Consider the following 14,257-nt stretch of genomic DNA (forward strand, 5'->3'; position numbering starts at 1 on the left):
ATAGTGTAAGTATAAAGACTTGAGTTCTTGTTACAGTTTCTTGCAGAGCAGAATGCTAACGTTAGGCATGGAAATTTATAGGTCTTACTCTTGGAAATGTTAAGTAAGTTGCATTCATTTTAAAAGACTGAAAGATGATGTGTGGGTAGAGTAGACAAATTTATCTATTTTTAGAGAAGAATGAGCTCATAATGTTGACTAGCGATTGGCAAAAGTCATCATAATTTTTTTATTTTAGCAATTTTATTTTAGCAAACTGTTTGGTTTACTGTGGTCTAGTGGGCTGATGAATGCCAGCTGACCTAGCCTGCTCTGTTTTTCATCTACCCATACTAGCTAGGATGAACAAGCACCTTCTTGGAATTTGCAAAGCTGTGGTAATTGCTCTTCTGAGACTCATTTTAAAGCATCTCTCTCATACATTCTGTTGCTTATTATGGCAGTTCAGGCTACTTACTACACTTTCTCCAGTGAGGAAACAGTTCTGCTATTATAAATGCAGCTGCATGAGTGGTTGATGCTCAGTTGTGTTGTCTCTATGATGCCACAATAACATAACCACTCTGGTGGGATTATAAAAAATGTATATAATCTACACCACTTCATATTTCTAAATCAGTTGTAGAATTGGGATTCAAAAATGTTTTGAGACCCTATAAAACTATTCCTGTTATACTTTTGGAATTCATCCCACTACAAGTTTAGATGTTTAGCTTGAGTACATTGCAACAGGTATATATGTTGGTTATCTGTTAAATTCAAAAGTCCCCTCCTTTTTATCATATCTATTTGTCTTGCCAGTAATAAACTGTTCTTTATTTTAGTAAAATACTTAATATCACTAGATGCCATTAATGACAATGAAGTCTGACACCTAGGTTCACCCTTCACCAATATGGAAAATATTTCTTGTTTTCTTTCTCTCTTTTTTCTTTTTTTAATTATTATTTTCTTCAACTCTAGCTTTCCTCACCTTCCATATGAAAGATTTTCTTACTGACACATGGATTGGATTAAATGATATAAATCATGAGCTGAAGTTCCTCTGGACAGATGGAACAGGGGTTTACTTTACAAATTGGGCCAAAGGCTTCCCATCAGGACATATGGGATCCTACTCATACGATGGCCAGGTAAATAGCAATCACAAGCTATCCATTGATAAATGCTTTTAGATTATGTGCTTAGGCATTTGCTGGGATTTGAAACTTTACTGCTCAGTTTACTAGTTTCATATCTATAGAATTTACTAGCAGCACTGACCTCACCGTAGTTGGTTTTCTTTTTTTTCCCCAGAAACCTGGCATTTTTAAGCATTACTTTAGGTGTTATTCATGGTGTTACGTATTGCACTGATAAAATGATCACTTACAAACCTTACACATACAAATCCAATAAGTTGCTGTGTTAGCTGTTGACAGGTGCTATGTGCTATAGTGCTTATGCAAAGATTGCTTTCAGGTTTCATTTCTATATGTCCTTGAAGGCTCCAGAGCACCTGTATTTGCCCTGCCTTTTCTCAGGCTTTGTTAAAAAGACTGTGAGATTCCCACCTTGTGACATTGTCCAAATAGTGTGCTGAATAAACACATCTTCCTTGTCCATTGCAATGCCTTGAACGTAGGGGTTTCTCAGTTGGTGTGCAGCTTGCAATATTTAGTTACATACACACAAGCAAATTGTGTCAGTCACATTTGTAGGAAGCACATAGCTTTGTAAAAAGCTAGACATTCAAGTTTCATGAAAAAAAAAAAAAACCAAAACAAAACTTCCCCTATTTTGCTGTCATACAAACTAATTTGATAGGTCATAGAGTCCCTCTTGCTAATCTTATGCGATTTACATAGTTCTCAATTACAGTATTAGCTGTATTTTCTCTTGATTGAAGTTTTCACCACAGAAATCTTAGTTTTATGTATAATGTTTTTTTCCTGTTTTTGAAGGTATCACCTCTGAGCTTCGTATCCTTATTAGGGAAATTTTTTTTCTCTTTTAATGAGAAGTATTAGGATTTCTGTGAAGTCACCTGTGAAAAATTTTAGTCTCTATTTTATAAATTTCAAATTTATTTTTACTTCATCTCAGCAAAAAGAAAGAACATATCATGGTTTATAAAAGTACTTTGCAGCTTTTCAATTGGAGATATTTAAATGTTAGTGCATTTTACTTACTATGTATTACTATAAGTTTTTCTTTGTATAGTTTTTGCTGGATAACAAAATTTACTAAGAAAATAGTGTATTAGACAGTCTTTGTTTAATATGTGCTAACAAAATTTCTAGATACTGTGTCCCTGTAGTAGAATTTGAAATTTCACTGTAAAGGTGGTACTCAAAGGCTGCCTTTGAGTAGCAGATGTCCTGAGTTTGCTGCCTAGTATTATAGCTTGCAATAAGAAATTTAAAGAGACTGATATTTCAGAAATGTGACATTGTCCATTGAAGTTCCTGGGTTTTTGTTTTTGTTTTTTTTTTTTTCTTGAGCAAAGTTAATCTTTTCTACAGTAGTTGATTTAATTTCTCTTTAAATTGTCTGTGGCTTTCCTTTTCTTCATGCTGTATGCCCGGAGATGGGGGGGGTCCAGAAAGTTCTTGTCTGCCTATTCACCGCAAGGTTGCTCAAGATAGAGCAACATTAAGAAACTCACGAAGTGGCAAGAGGAACAGAAACTCCACATCATTAAAAACTTATGAAGATATGAAAATAAAATTAGAATGTTATTTCTGTGTGAAGACAAAAGTGAGAGACTGAAGTTTCTTATTTATATTTTCTAGTTATTTGTAACTGATTTTGTATCTTCTTGCCCCAAGGCTGATTGTGTTGTCATGAGAAATAATCCTGTTAAGGAAGCAGGGAAGTGGGCTGATGAGAGTTGTGATAACAACAGAGGATATATATGCCAAATTAAAGCAGGTATTGCTGTTTTCTTTTAAAGTATAATCAAAGCTTATGAGTTTGTAGGATCTTGCTGAGGTGTTAAGTGCTGGATTTCAACATGATTTCATTCTTAATAAAGACACATTCAACAAATTGCTTTTCAGTCAGGAACATCAGTATCATGTTTGTCAGACCGAAGGTCAACTTAGAGATTACTCCCAGCTGATTCCTCCCAGTAGATGCTGTGTTACTAACTTCCTGAGCTGGAATTTATATCTAAGTATTCGTGTTTAGTATGAAATTTCACTGTGAGGGTGGTACCTGCAGATCAATGGCTGCTTTTCAGCAGTAGCAGTTCTAATTTTGCTGTACATAGTATTATAGCTTAAAACAATGCATTTTAAGAAACCGATATATCAGAAATATATCCGAATGATAATTGTTCTGTGATTTTTGTCAGTCATTTTCTGAACATATTGGCTTTTAGAATGTATTCTGGGGAATGCTGAATTGTACAAGCTGCATGAACTGTCTAGAGTGTGAATGTAACTCATTCACAGTGAGCTTGAGGTGATTTACCTCCAAAAGGAAACTAAAAAGCAATGAAACCTGACTTTAAATATCAGATTGATTTGTAAGAGCTGGTCTATTTTGTAGTTTACATTTTCTCTGGCAAAAAGATCTCTTGAAAACAACAAGCAAAGCACTTCTGTTGATGAAAAGTTGTGTCATACTCTATTCCCAATTCATTTAAGTTGTTATTCCCAATTTAAATTATACTGTTCTGGAAGATTACACAGAATGCTCCTTCACTTTTTGTCGTGAGTTGCTCTAGACAGCTTTTTTCCTTTTGATAGCTCTGTAATTGATTTTTATTACAGAGTCTGGCCTACAGAATAGCACATTCAACCCATGGTGGTCAGGGAATATGAAATGTAGAAAAGAGACAGGATGCTGTATCTTATTTACAATTAAAAGCAAATCATAATCACCTCTTGGACTAGTATATGAGCTGTTTTTTCTTACTTTATTGTACAGATGCTGAGTTTATCCCTTCTACAACTACAGACCCAAAAAGCATTATCCGTTATGGGAACAGTAGTTATCTGTTCATCCGTACTAAAATGAATTGGGAAGATGCACGAGAAAACTGCAAACGTGATCAGTTTGACCTTTCCAGCATCTTAGACCCCTACAGTCATTCATTCCTGTGGCTAAAGATATTAAAGTATGGGGTACCTATATGGATTGGCCTTAACAGTAATGTGGTAAGAGCATCAAATTATTTGAGTGTGCTGTTGCTTTTCTTATGGGAAAAAATCAGAAAATGCAAAGTCATATCTTTATATTTTTAACTTATAAATTAATATCTTGGTCCTAAATACTTTTTTCACTGTCAGATCTACAGGTAGAGATCTCTACTTTTCCATTACTCTTCCTAAATTGTATGCAGCATACATACTTCTAGTACTTTTTCTGTGACATTAAGCTCTATGCATTTCCAAACAATACACTCCAGGCTAGCATTTTGAATTATCTCTTTGTAGAGAGTGTATAGTGTTTATTTTGAGATAAAATCCATGTATTTTAAGATGTACAGTGAAAATCATTTATTCTAAGGTAACATTGGTTCTGTTACAGTCACTCTTCCAACGTTTTGATGATAGTTAGCCAAATTATTAAATAATTGATTTATCTTATTTTATTTGTCTGCCTTCTCCCATTTCCTTGATATTCAGGTACATTCTTGTATTAAATTAAGCCTTCTTTTCTGCTCAGCAAAGGCACTCGTCCCGCATTCCCTCCATTTGGCTTAACACACAAAGGCAGTAAAAACTAGTGGGCATAATATACCATTTCTTAAATAATAAAATATTCTTCATACTTACCAAACTGAATTATTCAGTTGCTTTCACAAGCATAGGTAGGAGATAAATTGTTTTTTAAATGTACTTTAACATAAAATATTCTATATTTCTTGAAGCCCAAGGGGAAAAAAATTACTCTTCCCACTTTACTCCTAAAAACTATTTTAAATTAAATTATTAGTACATTCAAGTTAAGAGTTTTGTTAATTTTAGAATTCATTCAGTGTCACTTAATCTGCACTTCTTTTTGCTAAAAATCATTTTTTGCCCTAAATGAAAACTTCTTGCACAGGCATCTTCATAACAGATATTTGACTGACAAAGAAATGGTTAATACTGAATTCCTGGGCTTTCATTTTCAGACGAATGGGCGTTATGAGTGGATTGATAACTGGAGAATGAAGTATACTAAGTGGGCTGAAGGAGAGCCAAAGCAAAAAATAGGCTGTGTTTATCTAGACATTTCTGGATCCTGGAAGACGGGATCCTGCAATGAAAGTTACTTCTCTGTTTGCAAAAAGCCTGATGGTAAGAACTGGAATCTAACTATTGCAATTGTATTGATTGTCTAGTTAATCGTGCTGGGTGGTATGTTGATATGTATTAAGATGCTGTGTTTTATTTCAAGAACAAAACAAATGAAATTATTTAAATTCAATTGAAATTAAAGAATCTGCCTTAAAGTGAGGGCCAACACAAAAAAAACAAAGCTAGTGTGACTGAGTAGCCATTGCTTTACATTAATAGTTATATATAAATTTTATTCTGATATCATCATGTAAAAAAAATGAAGGAACTTGAATCAAAAGGTAATGAATAGTGGCCACACTGGTATGGTGTTAAAGGAGAATGGCTGAGTGACTAAGCCATGAAGAGTTACACGAGGTGTTTTCTCTTAGCAGCTTTCCAGGTTTTTCCTTTATAGCTGAACAATAAATTACATTGAAATTACTGAAACGTTTACAAATGCTCCTTCAAATCTTTTCTTCTTCCCCCCTCCCCCCCCCCAAATTAGCTATTACAGTGACTAAAGAGTAGAGACAAAAATGTGTTAAAGCATAAGTGTGCTAGGGTTCTTTGATAAATTGGATTTCTCAAGGCTGCAATTGAAATACTTTTTTTCATAGATTAAGGACATTTTACTGTTGTGTTGCAGTAAGCAGTACAATCTGTCAAGTTAACTTTTGTTAAACACTTGAATAAGTTTTCTAATTTTCTGTTAGAATAGTCTGTGATAAAAGAATGTATAGGACAATGTGTTTGTAAACTTTTTCCTTTCCCTTTGCTTCTTTTTCTTTTTAACAGTTCAAGCTCCTACTGAGCCCCCTCAGCTTCCAGGGAAGTGTCCTGAATCAGAAGGACACCGTTCTTGGATTCCTTTCCGAGGTCATTGTTACTATATAGAATCTTCATCAACAAGGAACTGGGCTCAGGCATCATTAGAATGTCTTCGACTGGGTAAGTATCATCAATTAAAGAGCTCATCTTTTGGACTTTTTTCTCTCTGTGGAAAGCTGAACATGCAATATACATTTTGTAATTTCAAGAATGGTCCAAGTGTTGGACAGTTAAATCTAATTATTACCTTTGGAGAGATGAAAAATAGCTGTCTACCACTGGTAGATGCTGCCTTTTATGTGTACCAGGCATTAGAAGAGCTATGTGGCCTGGAATGGAGATCAAAAAGAGGAAACTTTGTCCTTTGGCCCTGCGAGGAGATAGTCAATTTCATCACAAAATAGCAATCGCTAAATCTTGGTTTAGTGGAATTGTTTATCATTTGCATACCTGATATGATTTGCACTTTGATTATTCCTGTTTTGAATCCTGATAGTTTAATTTCCTTCTTATATTGTGGTGCCTAGGCCTGCGCCCAATGCCCAAGTTAAGGCTGCACCACTGAAGAGCAGAGTGGGGCAGTCACTTCCTTGATTAGCTCGCTATTCTCTGCATGATATGCTCTATGATGTGGTTGGCCCTTTTGGCTGTCAGGGCATGCAGTTGACTCATATTCAACTCGCCATTTATTTGCCTTGATGTCTTTAACGCTTGGACACTGGTGCTGAGGCTGTTGTATAGTGGCCCTAGAACAGAACTGTACAGGATGGTGTACCTTTCTCTAGTCCATAATTTGAGTTCTCCCTCTTGCTTCTCTGGGCTTGGGAAAAGTGGTCTTTGGTGGGCTGATGGCTTCTTTGATTAATCAGGAGTAGCCAACGAATGGTACTTCTTGGGTACCACCTCTGCTAATGTCTCTCTGTGTTCAGGATGTGTAGAGAAGTTTTTTCATGACAAACGTAACAGTAACAAAATATCTGAATCATTCTGCAAAAGAGGAACAAGTAGAAAAACATGAAGACTACAGTGAAAAAAGAGGAACGTTCATGTTCTCCTATATTTTGCTGTCCCTACTTGCACTCTGTTTTTTGTTTGCAGTTGGGCATTTTCCAATTATATCTCATCCACAATAGAATTTTTAGAATTTATCTCTAGCTCAACTGTACTCCCCATTTCTTTCATATTTTCATTCTTTTTAACTCTACCTTCCTTACCTGAGAAAAATACCTTCAAATATTCAGTAGCCCAATCAAAGCAACCGTTGTAGTATTGACTGGATTGTAGACTCACACAGAATAGAGCTGACGATGGTCTTCATTTAGTGTTTAATGACATTCCAAACAAGGTTACATAGTTCATTCTCTCTGCTGGCACACTGCAAGCTTCATGCTGTGATGTCTTGACTTTGCCACAGCATCAAACAGAATGAATCATTATGGCGGAATGCCTAGTATTGTATGTGAATGACTAATGGGATATCTACCATGCTAACTGGGCAACAGATGACCAGCATGATTTTTCTTTCTATAATGACTGCAGTCAGAATATAGGGAAATAAACAAGACCTAGTTGAAGAGTTTCAGAGATGATTGTGCTTCAGAAAGCCAGCAAATGTGCTATACATGATCTATACAAAGGCTTGGAAAATACTTAATCATCTATATGTGAAGTTAAATTGTGCACAGACTGAAGAGACAGCTACTTTTTACTTTAATCTTGTGATTTTTGTGTCGAGACTTTTTAATATTAAAACATCAGTAGAAATTATTACTGTGTAACATATTGGCTTGTATTTTTCCCTAAGCTGTTGTTCAGTTTTGTTGCTATTTCCCAGTGATGAGAAAATAGTGCTAGTGCAATGCCTTAGAAATGGTAAGAAATACATCAGCAAAAATACATGAGTTCTTCATTTGATATTATCAAAAATTAGGTTTTATTCTGAATTTCAAAACCTACCTGGAACTTGGCACAGATAATCAGTGGTAAAAATAAGATTGACAACAAGAGTGCATTGCACTGTAAGACTTTGAGATCTTTGTTCTCTTTGGATATTGCAGGTGCCTCTTTGGTATCAGTTGAAGACTCAGCTGAAGCCAGCTTTCTGACATACATAATTGAACCACTGGAAGGGAAGACATCAACATTTTGGACTGGAATGTACAGAAATGTAGATGGTAATATCTTTAATTTTGACTTTTTTTTTTTTTTAATGAATAATTGCCATAAACTGTTTGATATAGGTGTTAGAAAAATTTATATTACGCTTCTCTATTGCATTTCAAGAGAAATTAGAAAAGGTAATAGAGAAAGCTAGTAATCAAGTAGATTTCTCAAGAAGGCAATAAACGCAGAGCAGAAAATGAATGCTATCTTGTTTTTGAGTGTGTTCAATATTTTCCCACTTAGGGGAATGGCTGTGGCTAGACAACACTGCGGTGAATTTTGTCAACTGGAATACGGGAGAGCCTTCCCCTCAACAAAATGAGCACTGTGTTGAAATGTATGCAAACTCTGGATACTGGAATAATATCTATTGCACTTCCTACAAAGGCTATGTTTGTAAAAAGCTAAAAAGTAAGTGCTATGTTTATATTTTTTTAATGTAAGGAGTATTCTTATCGTGTGCTAGTATTAGTAGATGACTTTTACACACAGTGCATTTTAGCTGAGCATTTTGGGTTTTTATAAATAAGAAGAGAACGACATTTGCATGCCAACAGAAAGAAAGAATAACTCTTGCAGGAAAGTAGAAGGGCTGATTAGCATTTAGATCCCTTTGAATTGTTTTGAAAATATTCTGTTTCTATCTCAACTGTTCCTAGTGTATGCCCTTTACGAGTCTGCCTGTTTTGTGTTGACAGTTGTTCAGTTATCATGTTGTTAATGTTCTTTGCACACACAGATTAGTTTATTTGAAAATATATTCCTCAGGAAATCCCCTCTTTTTAGTACGGGGGGATAACCTTTACTCGTTTCCATCTGGCAGGCTCATATGTGTGTTATTTCCCAGTGTAAAGCAGTTCTTCTGTTAATTGATTATTTTTAAATTGTGAATTAACAATCAATTTTGATATTTTATCTCTATGTTTTGCTGTTTTGAGAAGGCAAATGAAAATTAAGGCAAATAGCATAGTTTGTATGTAATGAACTATAATGTTCCTGAAATAACAGAATGTGCAAATCTGGCACATTTAGGGCATATGTTTTCCTAAAACTCATACCGCTCATTTCTTCCAGTTTGTATTGCGATATCTACAATCTCTTACTAATATTTACTGAGGAGAACAAAATACATTTAGGGGCTGAGATGTTCAGTTCCCTAAAAATGAGAGAAATTCTGCTGTCCTTCCTAAGAATTTGCTTTCATGCTGCATTTTCGTGACTTACTCAGATACTTGTAATGGTGACTGTATCTTTCACAGGAAATACTGTAGAACTGTTGGGCTTAGTCATCCATTCAGAGTTTACTATCTGTCTTTTTACATTGTGACTGGAAAATGAAAGGACAATTTATTTTTATTCTTTTACTAAAATAGTCGTAGAGGCAGATAACAAATGTTGCAATTAATGGCCTCCCCTTTCTTTTCAACCATTCATGTCTCTTCTTTTTACTGACACTGTTATTCACCTGTTCTGATACTAAACCAATTCTGAGAGGTGAAACAGGTGAAAAATAGTTTTGATTAGCTTCAACCAATCTAGCTTCCTGAGCTGGAATGTTATTGAGTCAGTGCAATGCCAGTATCAACGCAAGGATTACATAGTTGCTCACTGAGGGACAGGTCTTGTTTGAGTCTTATGCTGCTGTAGTAATGTAGCTTAGGTCAGCAGAATTTTGCAAAACTCTGGTAGTGCTAAATGGAGTGTTAGAAGCATCATTTTACTTAGTTTCTTTCACAGTGCCTTGCAATGTTTGCTGCTTTCTGAAAAGGCTGCAAATGCAAAACTGACTGAAATTTTCCTGTAAAATAGATGCTATTTCCTGTTCCACTTGCTAAGGTAGAAATTATCTCAGTAACTTGAAATTTTGGAGCTGATCTATTGCATGAATAATCTAACTTATAGTTTTGTAAATAAGTAGGTAGTTTAAACAACAGTTCATCAGTTCTACAGGTGCTAGTGGATTGGACTTGGTTAGAAATATTATGTTCATGGCATTTCACTATAAGATGTCAGAGAATCACAGAATTGTAGGGACTGGGAGGGTCTCTGGAGATTGTCTAGTACAACTTCCTGCCTAAGGCAGGTTCTTACAGGTGGTTGCACAGGAAAGTGTCCAGGCAGGTCTTGAATATCTCCAGAGAAGGCAACTCCACAAACTCTCCAGGTAGTCTGCTCCAGTGCTCTGTCACTCTCAAGTAAAGAACTTTTTCCTCATGGAACTTGCTGTGTTCCAGTTTGTACCCATTGCCCCTTGCCCTATCACTGGAAAGAGCCTGGCCCCATCCTCTTGATACTTGTCCTTCAAATTTACGAGCATTGATTAGATACCCTCATAGACTTCTCCAGGCTGAAGTCTCTCAGCCTTTCCTCATAAGGGAGATGCTCCAGTACCCTCATCATCTTAGAAGCTCTTCAGTGCTCTCTCTCTAGAAGTTTCCTATCTTTCTTGAACTGTAGAGCTCAGAACTGAACACAGTACATGCTAAGACACTTTGGAGTTCAGGAATAGACTTAACTGTCTGTTTAGGCAAGTCATCTCTTAGCAAAATAAATATATTTGCTATTAATATGTAGAATGATGAGTACTACAAGGATTTATGATTGCAGTGAGGATCGTGTTTGAGCATGTCTGTCCTAAAGAAGCAGTATAGTTTTTCTTGTGGTTTTACACTGGTGTGGGAATCTGCCCCCATAGTGTTCATTGATATTCTTTGATGTTCAATTTGGTATATTTATCCTGCTAGTTTATGTAAATTCATACATGAGAGACCATAGTACTATAGACCACTGTGCTTTGACTTTTGGTATATGTGTAGAGCTTTGTGTGAGATTTGTATTACTGTATATTTTTCTGAATATGATTTTCACTATGATTCTTCAAATTGCATAATTTAAATATAAAATAAATAAATAAAAAAGTAATAATAACATAATTCTTCTTCAATGTTTCAAAATGCCAGCAACGGAAATACTGCCATCAGCTGAAATGCCACCAGCTGAAATGCCTACAGAGGGTAAGGATACTTGCTTATTTTCTTTTAGGTAGACAAAAAAGTATCAAGTGGAAGATCATTTAAAAAAAAAAAAATCATATTTTATATCATGCATCCTACATTTTCTGTAGGATCTTCTACATATTCCTACCTTTTCCAAGTAGTTGGGTGTTTTCTAGGAGCACATCATTTCCTAGTAGACAATGATATACTCCAATGAGTATCTGAACAACACTTTAAAATAAAAATTTGTGATATGAAATGCAGCTAGCTTTTTAAAATCAACTTATTATTTATATTTGTTTTCAGCAATGACGAAGGATGAGGAGGCCCCTACTCTAAGCCATGGTAAAACAGGAATTGTAGTTATTGTTGTCGTCATCATCCTTGCTGGAAGCAGCCTTGCAGGCTATCTCTTCTACAAAAGAAGAAAGAATCGCTTGTCAACAAATGACAGCTTTGAGAACAATTTGTATTTTAATAGTGATGGAACTGGAGACACAAAGGATCTTGTGACCAACATAGAACGGAATGAACATGCGACACTATAGTATAACAAAATTGATGTAATATGTAATGTAATACGTAATGTAATGTGCCTTGTTTTAATAAAATTATGCAACTACAGTTGCATATTTTCTCAGTGCAAATACTGTATTAGCCAGTTTCAGTGTGTGCATAATATTACGTACAGCTAATATGTTTATTTCATAACTTGTGTAAGGTTTCAGATCTCATGATCTTAGGAAAAAGATAATGCTAATTATTGAATGGAACAATAGAAATGGATGCAGTAAAGAAAGTGGAATTTAGGTAGATTCTCTTAAGAAAGCTGTTAAGATTTGAAATTTCTGCACCAAAATCAGTTCAGACCATGTAGTGATACACAGAATCTTCAAGCTATTCAAAAAACATCTCTAATTCTGCCAGGACTCGAGTATTCCCAGTGGCATAACTACAGTGATAGTTGCTAAGTAACAAACCTGTGTTTAGACATCCTCTTTGAAACCAAGAGTCTGAAAAAATCCTTTCATAGCAAAATTCCAATTCCTGTGATTTCACACAATGTGGAGAACAAGTATTTAGTTCTCGTTGCTTATCTCTTCTATGATTTGATCAGGTAAAAATGGGAGACAGGCCTTTGAAATGGAAAAAGCTTGGTTGGTTGGAGTTCTTGCTGGCTGCAAGGGGACTTTTCTGGGATAGGCAACAAAGTTAACAGTAAAATTTCCTTCTTATCAGGGCAGTTAATGAGGGGGAGGGGGAACATTACCAGTATGCATTCTGAAGGCTTGTAGGAGCATTGTGTTTTGATAATCACATGTTACTTCTTTATACTCTCACAATCAATGGCATAGATTTGTGAGGTGTTTGCTGGAAGTCAGGAAAAATTTTGCCTTAACCAATGTATCCATTAGTACTGACTTTGTTTCCTTTCAGAAATGCCTAGATCAGTTACCATTTACATAATTCTTAAATTTCCAAATGCGGGGTTTATATTTCTAATTTTTTCAAATCTTATAAAACACAAATCATATGCGATTCCTCATTCACATATAAAGGTGTATGATATTTGATTTTGTGGTTTCACGTTTGTTCTGTGAAATAAACAGTAGCTAGCTTTGATTTTTAAATGGTTTTGCATTGTATAGTCTTGCCTATGTAAGACTATGTAAGTTTATCCTATGTAAGATAGGATAAACTTAAATAGAAGACACAATCCTGGAGACATTCTAATCTGAACTGTGATTAAATAACAACTGTATTTTCCTGTATCTATGCATGGATTATATACTTAAAGCTGAGTCCAAAATGCCAGCTCAATGATCTGGATTTTATATTCATGTAGTGAAGATGGGGAAATCTCTCCTGGAGTCCCTTTTCTCTTTCTGCCCGTGTCCTTTTTAAATAATAATAGCAGATATTTCTTCTGCTATTCTCTTTTTTTAACACACATTTGTTCAAACTTGTCTGTTTGAAGATTATTACTTCTAATGGTTCTTCATCCCAGCTGGTGTGGTTTACCAACTAGAAACTTCCTGTTCAACTTGGATTAATGATGCTAAAGATCATGATATTTCAACAATATTATTGAAACAGAAGGAAACATATGTGAAAGCGGTAGTGAAATGCCAAGAGGCTGTGATTGGAATCCCAGCCTTATTGCACTGGCTGTTGTACAAAAGCAAATTGGTGCATTCTCTATCCAAAAGAAGTTTAGTCCTGTTCTGAGGCCCTTCACAGTCCTAAAGACCTCAGCTCACAGCCAATGATTCTTCTGGACAACATTTTGTCATGTGTATGTGTGCCGATGTATTAGTGGAAAGAAAACAAAGATTGAAGAGATGTCTCATTTCCTCATTCTCTGTCATACTTTGTAGGTACATCTCTACAGCTAAAAACTGACAAGGAGAGAACGCAGCTTCTGGAGCCTTGCTTATTCTGAATTCATTTACTCATTCTCAGCTAAATGCCACTAAATAGCCAGCATTAGGTGTAGCTACTTCTGTGTAATGCTGTTTCTGTTCTACTCTAAGACATGTAAGATTTTCGGAGAAATATGATATTTAAGCTGCATGTTTTACTGTCTTTCCAATTACACTTCAATGGGATTGGAGCAAATCTCCTATGAGAAAGAGCAAACATGAAAGCAGTGGCATTTATAGCACAGAACATCATTTAAGTTCCATTTAGTTAGCTTAAGATGAGCATATGTACTCTATATATGATGTATATAGTAATGACAATTTGACAATTTTTCAATTTTTGAATGGAAAGCAGAGAAAACAACTTGATTACTTTAAACAATATCTAATTAATGTAAGATGAAATGGACTTGTGATCATTTCAATTTCCTTTTTTTTTTTTTTTTCCACCTTTCACGTAGTTTCTGTTAGACTGAATACAGGAGCACAAAGTTTTTAAAATCATAATTTCTTTGGTCATATAAATCTTCAAGAAACATTGGGGAGAGTAGTTCTTAAGAGACTGTGGAAAGAGAAATACCTTGTTATTTCA

The 14,257-nt window shown here is 35.2% G+C and overlaps 1 protein-coding gene across 1 annotated transcript in view; it reads left to right on the plus strand.

The window, feature by feature from the left end:
* The window catches only part of LOC306948437 (macrophage mannose receptor 1-like), a gene marked incomplete at both ends in the record, with an annotated part of 48,826 nt that extends 37,036 nt beyond the window's left edge, over positions 1–11,790 (plus strand). Inside the window, 9 exons of the mRNA XM_079538069.1 lie at positions 964–1,133; positions 2,811–2,913; positions 3,916–4,145; positions 5,108–5,273; positions 6,051–6,203; positions 8,141–8,257; positions 8,490–8,657; positions 11,207–11,260; positions 11,549–11,790. Coding sequence (XP_079394195.1) covers positions 964–1,133; positions 2,811–2,913; positions 3,916–4,145; positions 5,108–5,273; positions 6,051–6,203; positions 8,141–8,257; positions 8,490–8,657; positions 11,207–11,260; positions 11,549–11,790 — 1,403 coding nt within the window. The remainder of the gene's footprint in view (positions 1–963; positions 1,134–2,810; positions 2,914–3,915; positions 4,146–5,107; positions 5,274–6,050; positions 6,204–8,140; positions 8,258–8,489; positions 8,658–11,206; positions 11,261–11,548) is intronic.
* Positions 11,791–14,257: the final 2,467 nt, after the last annotated feature.

This window comes from Tetrao urogallus (genome assembly GCF_951394365.1).
Source record: "Tetrao urogallus genome assembly, chromosome: 7".
NCBI lineage: Eukaryota > Metazoa > Chordata > Aves > Galliformes > Phasianidae > Tetrao > Tetrao urogallus.